The sequence below is a fragment of the Neolamprologus multifasciatus genome, chromosome 19 (assembly GCF_963576455.1).
Source record: "Neolamprologus multifasciatus chromosome 19, fNeoMul1.2, whole genome shotgun sequence".
In the NCBI taxonomy this organism is placed as follows: domain Eukaryota; kingdom Metazoa; phylum Chordata; class Actinopteri; order Cichliformes; family Cichlidae; genus Neolamprologus; species Neolamprologus multifasciatus.
Window position 1 is genome coordinate 23,558,708 of NC_140457.1, and position 21,671 is coordinate 23,580,378.

Below are 21,671 nucleotides of genomic sequence, written 5' to 3' on the forward strand. Positions count from 1 at the left end.
AAATGAAAACATCCAGAGGCAGAGGTAATAAGCATCATTAGCGATGATAATTACTGGTAATTACACCAATCAGATTTAAAGAGTCTTAAAAAACACTAATGAAAAGCCTCCAAAGGTGGCTGCTACTGATTTGGGAAGATATAAACAAAGTGCAGTTTAACTTCTTATTAAACCTGCAGTTTAGAAGCTTAAAAAACAACCATCAATGAGCAAAATACACAATTCTAAAAGACTGTTCATGCAGCGTTCTTATCAAAGTGATCTCTATTGAGATGGAAAATCACATGCGATCATATTTGAACTTGACTTTATTGTCTTTTTCTGGACTTAGTATGGATTTGTAATCATCCATCCATCCATTCGCTTCTGCTTATCCTTTTCAGGGTCGCGGGAGGTGCTGGAGCCTATCCCAGCTGTCATAGGGCGAGAGGCGGGTACACCCTGGACAGGTCGCCAGTCTGTCGCAGTTTGTAATCAGATCTCTGATTTCTTTAGTACACAGGGAAAGTATAAAACTCAGTGTTCTTTGCATCTGTCTGTCATTGCATTACAATTTCCAGTGAATGGAAATATTTCCACAGGTTATCAATACAATATATTACCAAAGACATTTCTTTTAAGTGTCTGTCCGCATAAACAAGACAGAAAAGGTGAAAATAAGAAAAAAATGTTGCACTGAGTTAAGTTAGACCCAACTACAAAGGGTTAAAAGCGGTTCGATCAGCTACTGAAACCAGCTGACTTCTTGTTACCCCACCAGAATGATTTCTTCAGCATTTTAAGAAAATACGAGCATAAGCAAAAGCAAGTCCTTTTGTGCCCCTCACCACCAAAAGGAAAAAGCTTAGATGAATTTTGTTTCTTTGACTTGGTGAAAACAGAGCATGCAGTGACTCAACAAGTATATACTTTTTTTTTTGCCATGTATTAAGTGTAAAACTATGGTTTCTGTTATTTTACTATCTAAAAACAGTTAACACCATTTGAACTTTATTCAAAGGCTTTATTCAAATTTGACTCATAATGGACCAGTGACATTCAAAATAAAGCAGAGTAACTGTTCGGGGTTGAGCAAAATGATTTTATTATTGCGGTCTCAACACACATAACATGTATAAACCATGCTTACACCTCACTGGGTAAGATCCACGCACTATTACCCAAAATGTGGTGTGTTAGTTCTGACCACAACTACCAGCGGCTCAGTCTGCATGTGTGGCAGTGTTTTTAAATCCAGTCATGTTACTGACCCACTGCCAACAAACCTAATTAGTATAGAGAGATGTTCCACCAGGTGCCTTTAGTGGCTGTTTCACAGCTTTTTTCACTGGCATCAAGTTAAAAAAGAAGAATTATTTCATTTAAAAATAAATAAATAAATACAGTACTGTGCAACAGTATTGAGCCACCCCTCATTTCACTTCCAAGAAGCCAGACATTCTTGTTATTTTCATAAACTGGTCTTGAGCAATAGCTCTTCTGACTTTCTGAAGCAAATTCTTCTTTCATTTTCAGTCCGCTCCTTGTACCTGACTATTTTCAGAAGAATGTTTTATTCCTTGTTAAGGTGCTTAACACCCGACTTATTATTTGACAAGAAAACCGACAATTCAAACATATAAACCCATCTAACTCATGGGCTCAGCTACTGTTTTCTATACACATAACCAATTTTACATTGCAGCTTTAAGTGTAAAATGCCATAGTATCATACAGTATCACAGGCATTAAAAAAGCATTTTTAGCTAAAAAGGTGGCATATCAAAGAAGTGACATTAAAATATTTGAGGAAACTAGACAAGTGGAATATGAAAACAAAAAAAGAAGTGTCAGATTGAAAGAAATAGGAAAAAATCAGCAAAGACATGACAAAGGACCTGAGAAACATATCTGGCACTTTAGTTGATCCATCTACAGTTTGCCAAAGCCTCATCAGAAACGGTCTCAATGGTAGGGTGACAATCATGAAGCCATTCTTAACCTCTTAAGCCCCAACGCCCCCTGATACGGGGGCAAAAGGCAGGAGATCAGGTAGGCTTGGGGCTTAAGAGGTTAAGGAAGGAAACAGGAAGAAAGGGCTAACGTATGACAATTTACAGAATAATTGAAAATCAGTGGCAACGCACTGTGGAACACTATCAGTGCTGGATTGGCTTTCCCAGAGCCTGGACCTCAACATTGTTGAAGCAGTGTGGGATCATCTTTACAGGAAACAGAACGATAGGCAGCCAAAGAAGAGCTTTGAGTATCCTTGAAGCAGCCTGGAGAACTATTCCTGATTATTCCCATTCCTACTTAATGAAATCACAAGAAAGTTTGCCTAAGAGATTTTAGGCTGTGCTGAAGAATAAAAGTGATCTTACCAAATATTGACTTCTAAGTTGATTAGGATTGTGCACATTCAGTTTTTGTTGTATGAGCTATATTTGTATTTGCACAATTTTCAATAAATCATGTCACCTATTTCCCATTTCCCTAACAAAATATAAAGAATTTAGGAGTGGTTAAAGACTATTTTTTAATATTATATAAATAGAATAATTGGTTTCTTAAGCATTTCCTATTTTGATTATTTATTAATAAACTGGGTTGCGTTTTGATATTTTTGTCAGTGTAGAACTGTAGTATTACTGGAGGTTGAATCCACAGTGTAAGTGCTCATAATTCATACAGTGAGTAAAAAGGTTATAAGATAATTAACAAAGTACAAACACAGAAAAATGATGTTTTGCTAAACAATATTGCATTCTCTTGTAGGGATTTTGTTCTAATTTATGTTTGTTTGAATAAGTATTATGTAATTTTACCTCTTAAAAGTATTAAACTAATTCAGTTAAACAACTTAAGATCATATGTGATTTCTAACTTCCTGCACAATAAAAGCCAAAAGGTTTGTCGCCAGACAGCCTTTTATATGTTTCAGTAAACTGGTAGTTGCAACTGTCAGATAAAGACAGTGAAATCAGAAGTAAAATAATTCGCTATATACAAAAGGCATAACACCGAAATGTCACGATAACCTCATACATACTAGTTACTAGGCACGTATCGGAGTAAATTCGTGTTTCTTAGTCACTTTCCATAACTGGGTATAATTCCCCTCACCACAGATTGTTTTTCTTGTTAAAAAGGCCAGCGGTAAACGCAGCGTCAATACACAAAGAGTAACCAGAACATCATCGGATCTTCTACATCTTGTTCTTGAAGCCAGCATTGGGCTTTGGCTTGTTTGTTAAAGCATTAGTAGGAGAGAAAAGCAGGGAGAAATCATTAGAGAGGAATCCCAGGCATATGGCTGGCTTTTGTCGGCTCCCCTCCCCCTCCCTTCCTTCCCCTCCTGTCGTCCGCTCCGCAGCAGCAGCAGGACAGAGGTAGTTCAGTTTTTGAAGCCGTGGCATGAATGATCTCATCTGAACCTGATCTCCGCTTTCTCTGCTGTCGATCCTATGACCGAGACGGGAATTAAATTAACACAAACACGAGGTGAGTACGGCTACTCAAGCACCCGACGATAGTGTTTTTTAACTAGCCACCCGGGTGACCGTGTGTTGTTTTTGGGGAACTTAACAGCCCCGCCGTGGCGAAAACTCTTGTTTTTGGCTAGAAAGGAGGAAGGACCGCGGACTGTGGGTGGGTGGGCGCTTTTAGCTAATTAGCTTTACGTTCGCTAGCATTCGTTTTATGTAAGAGGAAGTTTCCAAACGAATGCCGAGGGATTTGTGCCTCCGTGGAGGCATTTTTTTTCACGGAACATTTTATGCTAGCTAGCGGCAACCCAGAAGTGTAAATTCCGTCTGTAGCATAGCCGGCCGGCTAACTGTTAGCTACTAGCGCAAAATGGCCTCATTGTCGCTCGGTAGCTCTGATGCTGAAAAGACAAAAGCATGCGGTAGTCACGGCCAGAAGCTCTCCGTCGCTTTTTACAGCTATTCTAGCGGTTTTAATTTGGCGACTGGCAGTGGTAGCACTATGTATTTGAGAGGGAAGTGGGAGAAATGTAAGCAGTGCTTTTTAAAAATGTGTTTATTCATTTAGTACGGCAGGCTGTGAAAGTGGTGGGGGATGGGCCATGCTAAGAACCATTGACGTAAAACGGGGCTGAATTTTGTTTGGCTTCTGCTTCCTAGCAAAGTAGAAAACACTTAGTTTAGTGAATGTATTTAAACTGTTTTAAATCCAGTTTAGTGACACTGTCTGTCTGACGTAAATACAACTGTAATGTCAGCATCAGAATAAAGTACTGATTTACACGAGGTGATTGTCTCCCCCCCCGCACTTATTTCCTGATATGTGAGAAGTTTTTGAACACCACATATGTCAGCATTTTTGTGAAATCGTGTTAAAAAAAATGTGCGACTAAGTTTAATGCTCTGAAATACATCAACACGAATGTGCAGGTGTAAATGAATACTATTTAACTGAGTATGATCTCGATATCAGTCATTAAAATTAAGCGTCTGTAGCAGATCACTTTGGGTTTTAAAATCAATACTTATTGGTAAAGTAAGTAAATCTTTTTAAAAAATGTTCACTTGCAGATTGAGATGTTATTATCAGGAGTTTGGTTGTTATTTAGTGCTCATGTTAGGTTATCTATCAATATTATCTTGATTGAAAGTGTTTTAAGTGGTTAAAATGTAAGAACATTTAGGGAATTGATTGTATGAGATTGTAGTTGTTTACATGTCCCACAGTGGAAAAACACAACGCACTATGTATGTTGCCTGCTACAGATGACTGATCAGACTGGTTAGGACATAACTCGCTTTCAGTCTTATTTTATATATGACCTATATATGAATGGCTGTTTTTCTTATTGTTTTCAGAAATGTAATTCTAATTTCAGAGTAGAATCCTTAAGCTTTAAAAATGCTAAACTATAGGGTGTTCGAAAACAATTATCAGTATAAATGTTAAAAAAAAAAAGTTGTCATGTCCAAAACTGTTTTCTCTTCTGTGTGCAGTGATCCGTCTCTCAGGTTGTAGTTCTTCCTGTTTCTATTTAATGTCATTTTTTTCCTTTCATTTTTCTACTTTTTTTTTTCTTTAAGGAGGTAGTTCTCTCTAGTGTCTCTTATTTAACAGGGGCCAGTATTATTGCACCACATAAGAAGACAACATACGTCCATAATCGTTTTCTCACCCTTTTCATTTTAGATCTCCGGGTATCTTCATAAATTACCTTTTCCCCCCTTTATTCTGTCCACTGTCAGGAAATGTTATTCTATGATTACGAGGACTCAAAGACCTCCAGGCTCCCAAGCCTTTAATTGTACTTACGAGCCACTTCTCTTTATTTTTTCCTTTTGGCATGGATTGTAACTTTTTAAAAATGTGGTGATCTGATTGATCAGCAATTTAGATGTATACTTTTCTATTAAATGTGAACTCACAAGGTGTTGACTTGTTTTACTAGTTTTTGTCAGTATGCTATTGCACAACACCCCTGACTACACAGTGTGTCAATGTTAAAATATGTAATTTGCACAGATTATGGGCCTTAGTTTGGCCTGGCATCCTAAAATAAAAATGATAATTTGGTGTAGAGATGATTTATGACAGTAACAGCAGTGTCTTGGGCATGGTAGGTTTTTTTTTTTATTCCTAGTTCCTGAAAAACAGGAAATTTCTGTAAAGTGATCCAACCCTCTCTGTGATTTGTGCCCTGTGAATCCTAACGCTAAACATGAATCAGTGTTGTTTTTCATTGTACTGATTTTTTAAAATTTTGTGTTTTCTTTTTTTCCCTTTTAAAAAAATGTATATCACAAATAGAAATTTGAAGCAACTGGAATCATTGACCCAAATGCCCTGCCCACAGGTTTAACACAGAGGAGACAGCCGGACACTGCGCATACTGTTTTTCTGTCTGATGGAAAATTAAATGCCACAGGCTGCTGTTTGGAGCTCAGTCTCCTATTCACTTGCATCCCATTTATTTTTGGGAGTCAGAGGGGCCTTTAACATTAGCGGGAGTATTGTTTTGTTCCTGTAAGACATGTGTGTGTTGAAGTGGTATTTAATGAGGAAGTTGACTGTGCTTTTCTTCCCCTCCTCAGTGAAGAGAAAGTGAAAATCTTGTTCTGCTAGTTTTTGAAGCGTCGCGTGCGTAGACCTGGAAACCTGATATCCCTTGTAAATATTAGTGGCTCATGGTGGTACATTGTACTGTGAATTGTAAATGCTGTTACTTTCCATATCCTTGTCACTTTTACCCCCTTGAAAGCACCCTTATTGATTAGGATATCTTTTTGATTTTCTTGATCACAGGTGGCAGTGGGGGAAAGAAAATAAATGCACTAATTAACTTGAGTGCTGTTTTTGTTTTCTGACAGAGGTCTCTGTAGTCTGTGCTTACTTTGATGCAGTGTCCGCATTTAGTCGGTAACCATGCTATTTTCGGTGGCTCAGTGGTCTGTTAAAAGTGTGGTTGTTCCGCCCAGCAGGAGTCTTGCCTCAGACTGGCCTAAAATGGGCAGAAATGGTGCTGAACAAAAGCTGCTTGTCGCTCGTACAAAAGTACTTGAAGCGTTGCAGCCGGGACCAAGCTGCATTGCTATTGCCTGTGCCTCTCAACAGGAAAGGTATAGCAAACTTTAAGAAAAAAACTACAACAATTATTTGTTTACTGTAGAGTAAGCCTGTAGTTTATTTGTAAAGTCACAGCTGCAGTTCAGCAGATTGTAGCCCTAGCTCCCTCATGTCCACACAAATGTTACACCACATAGCCTCATGACATCACACATTTACATAATTAATTACATGGCACTTAATCTTTTTAACTATCTTAGCTAGTGACATTGACAGCAGTACACATTTTGTGTTTGTCTGTGTGGCACATTTCTTAATATTTAAGCAACTGGTGCCATTGTGTTTCTCACTGATTTTTTTTTCTGTTTTTGTCTCCTCGCCTTCACAAAAGAGAGACAACATGTTCCCGAAGGGCACCAAGCGCAAGTTCTCAGACTCTGGGGAGGAGGCCGTCTCCAGTGGCGACCAGGGCCCCGCAGCTCCTTCAGCGGCAGCTCGGACGCTGTCTTCCTCTTACAGTCTGCAGCGGCAGTCGCTGCTTGACATGTCGCTCATCAAGCTGCAACTTTGTCACATGCTGGTAGAGCCGAACCTGTGCCGTTCAGTTCTAATTGCTAACACAGTGCGGCAGATCCAGGAGGAAATGACCCAGGATGGCACCTGGCAGATAATGACGCAGGCCCTTGCAGCCGCCCAGTGTCCCACCGACCGCCTGGTGGCCACTGAAGTGCTGTGCCGACAGACTGATCCAGCAGCCCAGGCAGGGCAGAGCCCAAAGCCTTACTCAGTGGTCGGTGTGGAGGAAGGCTACCACTCTGAAGAGGTGGTCATGGAGGGAGATGTGGAGACGGATGTCACCATGTCTACTTTGTCACCCGTCTCCCCTCAGCTGTCCTCGGCTTCTTACCTCGCAGGTCCCTTTGGCATGGGGCCCTGCTGGGAGGAGGAAGAGGAAGACGGTGAGTGCGAGGAGGAAGAAGAGGAGGACAGCGAGGAGTGCGTATCAGAGGGAGAGGATGGAGACGGGGACCACCTAAGTGCAGACTCCAGGACAGGGGAGCAGGTTTTTGGGACTTTTGAGATCAAGCACCCAGCGCCGCCCCCTGACCCTGCGCTCGAGGAACTGTTTTCAGACGTGGACCCGTCTTACTATGACCTCGATACGGTGCTGACAGGCATGCAGAGCGCCCCGAAAATGGGGCCTTACGATCTGCTCGATAGCCTGTCCTCTCACGGGCCCACGGCCCTGAGCTCCAGCTCAAGCTGCAGGTCAGACCTGAACGAACTGGACCACATCATGGAGATCATAGTGGGATCCTGAAACTCTGAACATTCCTCTGGTCTGTACTGATGCCACAGACTCTTTCCAGACTATGCACAGTACACGTGTGTGTTCTGTATGTGGTATTGTTACACATAGAGATTGTTGGAGGTTTTAGATCAAGATGGGAAATTAACAGCAAGCCAAGTAGATTTGGGGATGGGGGTATTAGATATGTAGTTAGTCTCCTGTAACAGCCACTTGGGCAGGTTAACATCTGCTGTTGTGACTTTTTGTATAAAAAAATAAAATGAAAATGTAATTGGCAGTTACAATTGTGATGGTAAAATTAACAAATCTGGGGATTTAAAAGCTATGCTGGCGAGTTGGCAAAGCAGTTAGTTTCCCACTTTGGCTCTGAAATCCAAAACTCAACAATATCTGTGAGAAGGCAAAGATAATTACCTTATAACTACCATGATGCATTCTTATTTAGGTGTTTATGTCCGTCAATCACTCTGTCATACTAGCTCCTTCTGGCCGTATTCTCTGCCATTTCATCAGTTCTATTTATTGTTACATGGACTGAGAAACAATTCCTCACACTACATGCATCAAAAACCAGAACAAATTGTAAATCCAAATCTATAAATCAATGCATATTTTCCTAGAGATTTGAGCAATTATGAATGGAATTTATGTATATGTACGTATGTGTATATAGAAATATATTTTTTGCATTATACAGCTGGGGGATTTTGCAGGCATCATTTGATATTATTATTTTTCCCTCCCAAGCGGTTTTTAAGATTTTAATAGCCAGTCTCAAGACGGTGTCTTCCCATGGTTTGGTATAGTCGACTGTAACAGGTGTCAGGACTGGCATCGTCTCACTTTATAGGCGCTGTTCTTTCATTTTCTTAAAAGCTTTACGCAGAGCAGGAAAATTGCTGCCAGTCAACAAACAAGGAGCAAGAGTTGTCATTTCTGGTAAGTTTACAGTAGCCAGGAGACAAATGAAGTAATTTTCCTGCTCTGCTGTCATTATGGATCCAATATCAGTAATAAGCAGCTTTTTCCTCACGCATTTTGGAGAAACCCCGGGGTGATAACTGCATCGAGAAGCCATATTTCTTTCTCTCATTTGTTATTCCAAGTGAAGAATTCTGTGTGTTTAACCCATCTAATTTATTGTTGTTTTATTTATTGTATTTATTTTATCAAGGTACAGACATGCCATGTTGACCTATCAATTCAACCATGAGGCCCAATGAAATTGTATTTATCCAAATTGTGCCCTTCGTTTCCAATGCAGTACCTATTTATTCCTAAGTTTTCTTTTTAAGGACTATTAGTAATAACAACAACCGGGTTACTATTCAAATTACTATGCAGCTCTGTCATATGTGTTTCAAAATGACTGTATACAAATCAAATGTCCTTTAATTCCTTTATGCAAACAGTTGCCTTTCTCCTAAATATGTGGAAAATCAAATGCATTCTTCAAAATTGTTCCTTATCGTGATGAAGAGATTAACTCAGGCAAATAAAATGTATTGACTAAAATACAGTATTACGACACGCTTAATACCTTACCACAACACTCCTGAAGGATGTCACTCTGGTCTGAATGGGAGCTAGAACTTCAAAGACTAATTATCGTTGTAAAATGTATGCATTTTTTATATTAAGACAAAAACATTGTAGCATCTTTGTAAATATTTTTTATAATAAAAGGTGCAACTATTGATTGTGTGTGCTTGTTTCCCTTATTTTACAGCAGGGCATGTTACTGTTTAACTCTTTAAAGCCGGTCGGAGCGGGCGCGCTCCGTTTTGCGTGACTATTTTTAAATCCCCGTAGAACCGGAACCACGTAAGCTAGCGCAATATTTTTTTTTGCATATGAAACCGGAGGAGTTGTACTTATGCCATCAGCTTGTCCTAGGTCACGATTTCCTTCCGCATATAGCTTTGCAAAAATTGCATAAAAAGCGCTTGCAGGAACAAAAACATAATATTCCAGAAACACACTTTGCCGATCCGATCAGCTGTTCATAACACTTCCTGCATTTTTTGCAACTTTTTTGTATTTAAAGTTTTGAGGGATAAACCTCTTAAATTTCTCCAAGTAGAAGTATATGTAAAAAACAAAACAAAAATGATTTTCAATTTTTTTGTAGTTTATTGCACTTTTTTGCAATTTATTGATTACTATGGACTTAATACATACATATTATTAAAATTTGAGCTATAACAGTTGTATTGATGTATAGCAACTTGAAATGCTCCCAAAAATGGCACTACAGCATGTAAAAATATAAAGTAAGCCCTGGCGGACTTGGTTCTATGGTAGGTCTTAAAGGGTTAACTATTTGTCATGGTTTTTAAATGGATCTGAAAGAAGACTTGTGCTTCTCTGTTTGTTTCTGTTATATGAGCGCCACTGTAAAGGATGCATATTAAGTTTTGAATAATGAAAGCATATGTAAATAAGTAATTCCTGTGAGTGAAAAGCCTAGGCTCCAGACAGCATCATACACCCTATTAGAGCACTTCGCTCCCGCTCTGCAGGCCTACTTGTTGTTCCTAGAGTATTTAAAAGTAGAATGGGAGGGAGAGCCTTCAGTTTTCAGGCCCCTCTTCTATGGAACCAGCTTCCAGTTTGGATTCGGGAGACAGACACTATCTCTACTTTTAAGATTAGGCTTAAAACTTTCCTTTTTGCTAAAGCATATAGTTAGGGCTGGACCAGGTGACCCTGAATCCTCCCTTAGTTATGCTGCAATAGACGTAGGCTGCCGGGGGATTCCCATGATGCATTGAGTTTTTCCTTTCCAGTCACCTTTCTCGCTCACTATGTATTAACAGACCTCTCTGCATTGAATCATATCTGTTATTAATCTCTGTCTCTCTTCCACAGCATGTCTTTTATCCTGTCTTCCTTCTCTCACCCCAACCGGTCGCAGCAGATGGCCCCGCCCCTCCCTGAGCCTGGTTCTGCCGGAGGTTTCTTCCTGTTAAAAGGGAGTTTTTCCTTCCCACTGTCGCCAAAGTGCTTGCTCATAGGGGGTCATATGATTGTTGGGTTTTTCTCTGTATCTACGAAGCGCCTTGAGGCGACTTTTGTTGTGATTTGGCGCTATATAAATAAAATTGAATTGAATTGAATTAATATCTTGGGCTCTAGGTCCCACTCACCTCCGCTCCATGACATGGTGAGTTATCCAGTTGGAAGAAACTAGATGTGGTCGTTAAGAGACGGCCATGGACAGCAACAACACTCAGGTAAGCTGTGGTGTTTAAACTACGCCAAGTTGGTATTAAAATGCCCAAACTGGGCTAAACCACCAACCTTTTTCCAATCCTTAAATGCCCAATGTTGGTGTGCCTGTGTGAAATGTAGCCTCAGTTTCCTGTTAGCTGACAGGAGTAGCATCCAGTGCAGTCTTAAGGTTTGCCGTGCTGTGCTTTCAGAAATGCTCTGCATACTCTGGTGTCTGTGATGGTTACTGTTGCCCTCTTGTGCGTTCTTCTCTGGTCTATAACATCAACAAGGCATTTCCACCCAGAGAACTAATGCTCGCTGGATATTTTTTCCTTATCGGACTATTCTCTGTAAATACATTCAAAGCAGTTCAATTCTATTTTATTTATACAGCATCACAACAACAGTCGCCTCAAGGCGCTTTATATTTTAAGGTAGACCCTACAATAATACATACAGCGATAAACCCAACAATTATATGACCTCCTATGAACAAGCACTTTGGCAACAGTGGGAAGGAAAAACTCCCTTTTACAGGAAGAAACCCCCTGACAGTACCAGACTCATGGAGCGGCGGGGCCATCTGCCATGACCGGTAGGGAAGAGAGAAGGAAGACAGGATAAAAGACATGCTGTGGAAGAGAGACAGAGTTTAATAATAAGTATGATTCAATGCAGAGAGGTCTACTAACACATAGTGAGTGATAAAGGTGACTGAAGAAAAAATACTCAATGCATCATGGGAATCCCCCAGCAGTCTATGCCTATTGCAGCATAACTATTGGAGGATTCAGGGTCACTTGATCCAGAAATACATGTTCATAGTAATTTAAATCACCTTTTATCTCCATCCGGATGTTCAGTTGAAGTTCGTCTTGACAACGTCTACATGCCTAAACTGTTGCAACGTGATTGGCTGATGAGATATTTAAATTATTAAGGAGCTGAAGAGTTGTAGCTAACGAAGCTGCTGGTCTTGGCATATCTCCAAATCACAAGGGTAGCTTTTCAGAAGCTGAGCATTTAAGTTCTATGGGGTCTTTTATTTTGAAGGCTGACTGGATCCTCTATACTATCCCTGCCCTTCTCATCTGTTCTGTGCAGGTCCACATGGTTACAGCTTAAAACAAACAAACAAAAAGCTCTCACATACAGAAACTGTAAAAAGTTTCAGTTTATTAGGAACAGCTGGCTAAAACTAACAGTCCAATGAAACTATCCTGCAAGAACTACCTGTAAAGGTTTAGTTTTTGCTGAACTGAGACGGGTGCTGAAACATTCATGTTTCGCAAGAATTCTGAAGACCACACTTTGAGGTGCTGTTGACCTGTGTTGCAGTTAACAGCTGTGTAGTTAATCTATCCGTATTTACCTGTTAACAAGTAAAGTGGAAAGACGCTATAAATCAATGCTTAATTTTAAATGGAGTTGTACTGATATAGAGCTTTCCTAATGACACTTGTCTATACACACTTGTTGGTCATTTCGAAATCTAGAGGTGTGTGCAAAAACAGGTGCCACAGGTGTTCAAAATCATGCTCAAATCATGCACGATTCATTCAGTGCTCTTCCACGTGTGACCTGCTAAAAGACGCCTTGAAGGAGTTTTCAGTTGAGTCCCCTCAAATACAGGATTTTTTAAAAATCACACTAAAATAGAATTAGATGTTTTGCAGCTGCAGTCTGGCCCCAGAGAGACCTTTGTTCTCACGTGCTGTCACATGATGATATTGGACCGTGAGATCCTGCGTTAGATATGTGGAGAGAGTTGCAGTGGTTTCAACATAACAGCACCATTGTGTGTTCGAAACGCAACTTGGAGCAAACCTGTTCAGAGTCGAGCCACATTTTGTCCTTTTCAAAACGTGAGCTTTTTCATATTCAGAAAACTGCATATTCACAAATCTAAAGGAAGTTTTGTCTGATCCTGACAAAAGCAATTTCTTCATAAAATTATAGCTTACTTTGCAAGCTGGACTGTCGCCTGGAATTGGTTAGCTTAGTTAAAGATTAATGGCCTCTCAGTGAGTCAGCAAAAAGGCAGCCTAAGGGGAAAAAATCCAGTGATCGGCGAAAGAGGCTCGAGTGTCTTAGAAAGCAGCAAAAGAGGGGAAAAAATAAATAAATGTGAAGCAAAAAATCTGAGCTGTTTCAGAAATGCTCTCATAAAGTTAACATCATGTGATGTTAAGAGAGCAGGTCTGAAAGATGCTACTCTGATCTTTATTATAAATACACAGCACCATGCTTAAAGTACATGTGCCTTCTGCTGTCACAGGGCAACACTTCCTTTAAAAAACGTGTGCAGTAGTGAGCTTTAGTCCACCCCTCCCACGCTGCTTTCAGGTTCCTCTCTTAATCTAGATAACCGTTGATTACACATACAGCTTAAAAATGTAATTGGAAAATGCAAAAAGAGTAAAGTGTACATCGGTGTTCGAGTAAAAGATGAAATACTATGAAATCTTGGTTCTATTTTATATAGCTGCTTTTTCTTCTTTACTAATATATCTTTTAAGCGCGCAAATGTACGATTTCAATTCAAAAAAAGACAAAACTATGGGGTTGATGAGAATGAAAGAAAGAAACAAGATGAGGAAACAAGCGTGACTGATTTAGAAGGAAGGTGAAAGGTGGAATAAGACCTTCCTTATTTGGTATTTGCCTTTCCTGTCTCTCTGGTCACGTCCTTCCCGTTCCGTTCTGAGTCATCTTGTCCCTTTAAAATGCTGCGTTCAGGTACGCAACAAAGCAACCTGGGGCTTCTAGATATTTCCAGCACGGGTGCACTGGTGTCTGTTTGGTAAAACTGTGCTGATTAAATGTTGTTAAAAGAAATGTTCACTTCTTTGTTAGATGTAAATTCATGGTAGAACTTTATGAATCAATGTCTGAACATTTGTGGCATCTAAAAGAGAAAGAATTGTCCATAAAACAGCATAATGTTTGGCACCTTTAATGTCCTCTTACTTCACACTAATGCTGAAAGTACTCATAAGTTACTTTGAGTAGAGGCAACAGGTATATTGCTGATTTGCCAATAATCTAGTTTGAGTATTATTGACACTTTTCTTCTTTTATAGAGACACAGTGCTGTTCCAAAGCTCTACTGTAGAATTTTGCTTGTCACCATCTTGGTTTTTGGGAACCAGAATCGGCCCAGAGGAGAGACTGGTGGATCTGAAACTGAATATTAAGTAGGTCACATGTGGCAGAAACAAAAACAGACCACATGTATGTTAGTTAAATTTAGCCTTGAATCAAACTTTCACTTAATAGTTGCTATTACATTAATGCATGCCTTAAAACCAGGACCTAAAACCTGGGTAATGCAAGTAACTAGACTCGTAGAGTAAAAGTAGTTTTGACAATATGAAAAAATAATGGATGGTACAGAAAAAAGGTGACTTCTTGGATTTTCTGTTAGTGCAACCAAATGCTGAACAGAATCCTTTCAGGTGACCTAAATAAATAAATAAGTAAAATAAAAGTTAGAATTAAAATTTATTAAAAACAACACAGTACCACAGATAAGCTTTGCCATTGCCATATCCTGACTAAATGCCATGGGCTATATGCATTGTGCTGTACTGAAGAGGACTGAAGACTAGCAGTAAACCCATTCTGAGTGATTACTGGGGTAATAAATCAACTGAGAAGCAGGGTCACGTTGTCACACACTTCTCAACAAGTCACTTCTTGCTTTATCTCAACAAGTCACTTCTTGCTTTATGTCAACAACTATAAAGTCAGTGCAAGAAAAATCGAGCTAAAGTAACACTACTTAAACTGGACAATATATATAACTGTGCTTAAACATAAAATTTATGCAGATAGTTAATGCGTGAAAAAAAAGATTAAAGTTACATTACTTTGCAAATGTAAAGCCAGAAGTTCCAAAAATACGTCAAACGGAAAAAGGCAAACAAGTTTAAAGGGTTAATACTTAGTCCGCCATGGTCAATAACAGCAGGGTTTACGCTTTACCAGTGATTTCATATTTAAAAACATGCTCAGCTTTTATTATTTATACTTCACCGCTTACAGGACAAAACAAGCCCATGTCCTGATAAATTCTTTTTTCCACCGACCATAAAGGCCATTATCGCCGCTCACGTGTATTTAGTGTGCTTCGACATGATTTCCAACTGTTACGAGGTGTTCTTAAACGCAGCGCCAGATCGCTGTCGGAACAAACGACAGCACATTCGCTGCCCCGTGAGTGGCGGAGGCGGAGGTTTGATCGTTGGGTGAACGGACCAATCCCGTGCGCCGGTGAGCTCCCGTGCCCCTCCCCCCTCCTCCGCAGCTCCGCCGCCTTCCCCCAGCTGCTGCGAGCGGACAGTACATTCCTCACACTTCGGCCGTCTACAGCTCAGGAACGGGACGCTGAAACGAAACCAGCCGAAGACTCGACGGATTCATACCTCCCATGACACTTCCCAAGGGCACGTAAGGTTGGTTTTTCTGTCGTCTTTATGTCATTCTCTTAAATTGAACTCAAGTTTGCCCTTTAAACTTGGTTCAAATTGGATCTTAACGTTCCCGCTGAAGTACGGGAACCGTCACGGGGTTAAGGGGTGTTCTCGGGGGTCCTGAGCTAAATAAGTAGGGTAGAGTGACCATATGATCGTAGTTAGCGATTTAAAAAGACTGATTTTTGCTAACATGTTTATTATCCGCGTATTTTACTTTGTTGAGGCTTCTACCGACATATTAAATTAGACCAAGCAGCTTTAATCTCTCCGACGAGGGTCAAACTCACCAAATGGGGCTTCGTGTGTCCTCTTTACTTTTGTAAAAAGATCAGAGAGAAAGTGATCCATGGCGCTACCCATCCCTGTATGGATGAGTAAAGTCTGTCAAGCCTGCTGGGGTGTCTAACAGTGAGTCATAGTTGGTAAAATGCGCTCTTTCAAATGTCTTAACTCAGGGGAGGAAAAAAATCGACTATGTAAAGGTGCGTAATATATTCAGTATCTGCAGCTTTATGCTTTATGTGTTTTCTCCTGATTTGAAAAGGCTCTGTGCCTGACAGTGTCTCTGAAACTAATCATGCTCGCTTGCTTTGTGCTCTTACATAAATTGAATGCAAGGTTTATTGCCATGCTGCCAGATCAGACATCCCAGCCCTAAAAAAAAATAAAGAAAGAATAGACACACCATCTCAGCGACTGCTGTCAAAGGTTTGTGTCTCATTTTCTTTCACTAGGAGGAAATGCTCCGATTGGTGACTTTAAAAAAGACAAATGTTTAAGACAAACAGTCAGTTCAAGCTCTGGGAAACTAGCCTCTCTACCTAATTTAGTTTTGCTAACTATTTGTTGTGTTTTGCCATGTAAATGTAACGCTTCATTACACGTTGTACCTTATTGCAACCTAACAAATGGGCTCTTTATCCCCTGATGCAGGCCAATGTTGGGTCGAGGTGTGAAGCGGAAGTGGAGCTGCTTGGAGGAGCTGGAGGCTGAGGTGGTCGCGGAAGCCACTATTACGGAGGAAAAGGATGGCCAGGAAGACGAGGCCGGGCTTCTCATTGACCCGTCCAAATCGGTCATGAGCCACCTGCAGCAGCGTCAGCGGGTGCTCGGCCTCTGCTTGGAGAAGCTCCAGCGTTATCAGGCGGGGATGGAGCTCAGCCTGCGCCGCTCCGTGCTGCTCATCAATACTCTCAGGCAGATTCAGGAGGAAATACGGAGTGACGGCGTGGGAACCTGCACCTCAGATTCACGTCTCAGCATCAGCGGCGTTCATGCAGATGACTCCCGTCTACTCAGGGACGATTTCAGAGAGGACGTGCCTGTTACGTGCCCTGGGTGTGCCGAAGGAGATGGGGAAAGCCTGTCTCTGTCTCCCCCACTGTCCCCCGAATTCCCCTCACAGGAGGCAATTGACTTCCCCGACCAGCAGAAATCTCTGCCCGCTGCAGCCATCAGTACTTTCAGCGATGCAGTAAATGCCATGGGCTACCTCAGCGACCTCGCCCTGGATGATATCTTTGAGGACATTGACACATCAATGTATGAGACTTCAGATCTGCCGTCGGCCTGGGCGGCAGGTTCTCTGTGGCCAGTCAGCGTGTCGCTATGGCCGGACGAGGATGTGAAATTACGTTCTTCCAGCCATTCCTCAACGGGGAGCCTCCAGTCTTGTCTCGTGGACCTGAATGACCTGGACCACATCATGGAGATCCTGGTAAAGTCCTGATCACCGAGATGAACTTCTGAACATTTCCTGTCTTTTTTTTAGGAGCTGCTCCGGCTGAATTAGGGCTGACAAACTCTTTCTGATGAACTCTGTCTTTTTTTCCCCTTTTTCTTTTTCTTTTAACGGTCTATCTGATAGTTTGGCTGAAAAATTTTCTCAAGGTTGAGCCAGTTTAAGGTGGAATGAAACACTAATTCTAATATGCACATGCCTCTTATGAGGACCTAGTTATGCACCTATGCTTGTGCCTCAAGAGATATGAAATATTTATTATAACAGATGAAGAATAACATTCAGAGCGTCTTATAAAGTTAGACATCCATGGTACAACTCTTTTGCACTGTTTTTAATAGTTATCAGTCCAAAACTGCTATTGACAGGAAAAGTGAAGATCGAAAACTTGACACGTCAGTCGAGCAAAAATGGAAAGAAATTATTCCTGTCTTTGTATTTTATTTAATGTTTTTTAGTATTTTTATGCTGGGGTTTTGGGCTGTTGAAGAGCTAATTTATGACATTTTACTGGCAAACAAAACAAAAATGCAAAAAAAGATGTACCTTTTATTTGTGTAACCAATCAATATTAATCAAAGAATTGTATTTTTAGCTGAAACTTGGTATATAACAATGCCACAATCAGAAATGCATTTTAGAAGGGAAAGGAAGACCTGGAATCAAACCGGGCAGCGCTCTAGCTTTCCAGCTGGTTGTATTATGAGTAGGAGTAGAATAATCTCTACTAAGAGTAGATCAGACATGTTTAGACAAAGTTGGCACACCAAAAGTATATTGCAAAACTTGCAAGAGAAGTGTTGCAATGGGTGGTACTGGACATGAAAAACTGATGGCATACGGCAGTGTTTAAGGTGAACTTTCCTGGACGTGGATCGTCACGTTTCCAAGTATTTGTCACTTTGCTCTCCTGCTTCTGTAACTGCAGCAGTCGTCAGAAGAAACCTGAGCTGCCGTGCTTCGTGCGGTACTCTGACTGTTAGATCAGGTCTGGGTTGATTATTAATTGAAATCCCTTCAATTACTTAAGAGGGCGTGCTTCTGCCAGCCAGGAGAGCCTAGGCCCGAGTTTCTTTTTTGAGTTGTAGAACCGAGCAACTCCTGTTGATGAAAGATGACAGTCTTTGTGGCCGTACAGCAGTCAGAGCATGGACTATCTATCTATCTGTATATTTATTTCCTTAGTAGAAAGGAGAATGCAGCCGCTTGTGAGCACTATATTGAAGTTGTATAGAAAGTGTGTGTGTGTGTGTGTGTGTGTGTGTGTGCGCTGGGGTGGGGTGGGGGGTGTAGAGAGGACATCTCAATGCTCCAGTATAGAAAGGGTAAATTGTTTTTCTTGTTGCCTTTTTATCTAATTTTATTTTTTATTTGTGAATGACAACTGAACAGCAAACCATATTACTGTTCTTTCTACATAGAGTCTATCGGTTAGGTGTGAGTGTAACTTATAATTAAGGTTCTTTCTAATCTCAGACTGTCAGTGTTGATGCACTTTGTGACACAAAATGGGACAAACAGTCAGCACCTGTATGACAAATAAGAATTTTTCCTTCTTGGCAGCTTTTTTTTTTTTCTTAGTTTAGTAAATCCAACATGTCATTAACTCAGCATACAATATGTATTTTTAAATGGTAATGTAATCCCAGTGTGGTTCTGACTGAGGAGCCAATCACATCAAGTCAATGGTCAGGGCACCTTTGCCATGTCTCAGAGTTTAACCTGAGAACAGAAGCCTTTGTATTTTGATGTTTTTTTTTGTTTATTTAAATTTTACACGCAATGTGGGAGTTGAGCAGTTTTATACGCGTTTCTACCTGAAACCAATTTCCTGTCTAGTAGAAGAAATCCAGTGAGTGAAAGGTCACAGGGAATCTGACGCCTGACCTTCGCTGTTTGTGGTTTACTCCTGTTCTACCTCCTGATGTCTGTCTGTCTGTCTGCCGGTTTACCTGGAACACTCCCGTTTTCACCCAGAGAGCCGTGTGTGTTTGTCGCTGATCGAAACGGTGTGGTTTATCATTTTAATTGTGCTGAGAATCTAACGCTCTCCTGTCAGACCAAAGTGATCCGTCCTCATCTCCATCTCATTTCATGTTGACAACGTGCCTTACTACTGATTCTAATTTTCAACTGCGCTGAGGTGTTGTGTCTGTGTGAGCTCGAGCTTCATTGATATTTGTTGTTTTTTGTTCTGTTTTTTGTAAACCAAAGGACTGCAGAAAGGTGTTACGTAAAGCACTTAGAAGCCACGGCTGTCATGGTTTCTTCCCTTTACTTGGCCTTTTTCTGTGCTCGCTGAACACTACAGGCATATGAGCTTAATGTATCCTGACGGGCTGACAGTGAACTAGCTGAGGGAGGAGGTGGCAGCCAGAGCCAGAAGGGGGAAAATAAGAGGAGGAGGATGAGGACGTGGAGGAGGGTGGGAGGAAGCAGATTGCGTCACATGTTCAGTAGGAGGGGTTTGGAGCTTGTTTTGCCCAGACTGAGACTACAGACCAATCACATGAGATGTACGAGCAGCGCACTGCTGCTCCAACAACAACTTGTTTTTGCTCCTGATGCCTCTGCACAGACACAGTGTGAATTGGCTGTACTTCAGCCGGTGAAATAAAACCACTTTTCTGTTTTTTATAAAATAATTTTACATAATCTGTCTGACAGGATTGAATATAATAAGCAGAGGTTGCAGTGTTATTTATAATTGTGTGAAAGCACAGAGTGTCAGTAGGTTTTGCAAAGCACAAAGTGTATGTTGTCAATGCTGAACATGAAAAACAACCCCCCCCCCCTCCAATGTAACTGAAGGAACTTTGTTCAGTGAAAAGATGATCGTTCATAATGTATTGTATTTGTTTTTGGAATATTTTATAGATTTTATCCAACAATAAAGAGAAAATACTCGAACTGCTTTGTGTGAGTCTTTTAATCTTTCATTACAAAACATCATGCAGACCTGACTGTGTCTTTGGCACAAAGACACAAACGTCACATCTCTATTACAAAAACTGAACATGAAGTATTTACTATACAGACATTCCTGCCGACCTCTGCACACCAACCACGTACACACAACAGGACATTACTCAATACGCAACTGACTGCATGTGGTCTGTGGACCTGCAGGAGTATTTTGTCTTGTGTGTTGCCTCCAAGGCAACAGTCCCTTTTGAGCTCAGCCAAAATCCTTCTAACCTTTAACTGCTTAACCTTAGTAATAGTATACATGTATAAGCTAAAGCATGTCAATGTTACATCATGCAAAATGTCATTGCAGCCTGGAAAGCAGGGCTGAGGGCAAAATTTCCCGCAGCCCATAAATAAATAAATATATATATATATATATATATATATATATATATATATATATATATATATATATATATATATATATATATATATATATATATATATATATATATTTCCCAAATGTGTCTAGAGAGTTAAATGGAAGCCAACACTTCCCTCTGGTGGTCATTTGATAGAAAAGCAGATGTTTGTTTATGATGAGAATGACAATGCACATTCAAAAAGATCGGTCCTGCAGTGTTTGTTGGTGTTGTAATCAGGTCTTTCTGCAGCTTCATCACTAAAACTCGGTGTCATTTTCAGAAAACCTGATCTGTCTATGAAGCCAGTACAGTAAGTATCAGTGTTCCTCACAGCAGGGGACTAAACTTCCTGTGAATCTCACTTAATTCACTGGCAACTCTCTTAGTCATGGAAATTCTGGACAGAGAGGTTTAATCTCATGTTTCACCTTTACCTCTGCAAATGCAGTGTAGATCTCTATAAAGCTGTATATGCAACATTACAGATCAATACTGGTGTAAAAAAAGGAAAACATTCAAAGCCTTTTACTTATGTAAAAGCAGCAATATTATACCAGAAAAATATCATCAAAAGCACTGCTCTTCTCCTCTGCCTTCTCTTTCCCCTCCCTCACCCTCAACTAGGTTGCGTGGAGGAAGAGCTCCTGTTAAAAAGGAGTTCTTCCTTCCCACTGTCGCAAAGTGCTATCAAATAGTGAATCAATGGGCTTCTTTATAATCTATAGCAGGGTCTTCACCTTACATTGTACAGATCCCTGAGAAGACTTCAAATATCAAAAGTTTTTCAAAGAAAAATTAGTTGCATTATTTTTATTAGGTATTTTCAAGCGAAGAAAAGCTAAAATTACTGAAACCAAAAAGTCTCACAAATGAGAAACAATTACACAGCCTGTCATTCCATTAAACCCGAATATGAGTACTTTACTATAAAGCGAGTACTCAGCCTCCTTTGTTCCCTGTCAGTTCTTTAAACATACAGCAAGAAAAGAAGCATCTTTTTGCTCGGGATCAAATATAATTACGCATCACTCCATGAAGTGCCCCTTTAATGGCTTGTT

At 40.4% G+C, this 21,671-nt stretch overlaps 2 protein-coding genes across 4 annotated transcripts; both read left to right on the forward strand.

Moving 5' to 3' along the window:
* Positions 1-3,198: 3,198 nt before the first annotated feature.
* cdca4 (cell division cycle associated 4) lies at positions 3,199-9,542 on the forward strand. 3 transcript variants are annotated; one of them, XM_085143523.1, is made up of 3 exons: positions 3,199-3,483; positions 6,447-6,584; positions 6,923-9,542. In XM_085143523.1, the coding sequence occupies exon 3, from the start codon at positions 6,932-6,934 to the stop codon at positions 7,850-7,852; it is 921 nt and encodes a 306-aa protein (XP_084999649.1). In that variant the 5' UTR covers positions 3,199-3,483; positions 6,447-6,584; positions 6,923-6,931; the 3' UTR covers positions 7,853-9,542. The 3 variants fall into 3 exon arrangements, with proteins under 3 accessions (XP_084999649.1, XP_084999647.1, XP_084999648.1); XM_085143521.1 differs by having other exon boundaries at positions 3,199-6,584; XM_085143522.1 differs by lacking the exon at positions 6,447-6,584 and having other exon boundaries at positions 3,203-3,483.
* A 5,827-nt stretch (positions 9,543-15,369) lies between these two features.
* LOC146496664 (SERTA domain-containing protein 2-like) lies at positions 15,370-20,188 on the forward strand. Its single transcript, XM_085143524.1, has 2 exons — positions 15,370-15,516; positions 16,471-20,188. The coding sequence occupies exon 2, from the start codon at positions 16,475-16,477 to the stop codon at positions 17,264-17,266; it is 792 nt and encodes a 263-aa protein (XP_084999650.1). The 5' UTR covers positions 15,370-15,516; positions 16,471-16,474; the 3' UTR covers positions 17,267-20,188.
* Positions 20,189-21,671: the final 1,483 nt, after the last annotated feature.

Excerpts from the sequence above, each read along its gene's own strand:
- LOC146496664 (XM_085143524.1), top strand. The coding sequence starts at position 16,475 with ATGTTGGGTCGAGGTGTGAAGCGGAAGTGGAGCTGCTTGGAGGAGCTG.
- cdca4 (XM_085143521.1), top strand. The coding sequence starts at position 6,932 with ATGTTCCCGAAGGGCACCAAGCGCAAGTTCTCAGACTCTGGGGAGGAG.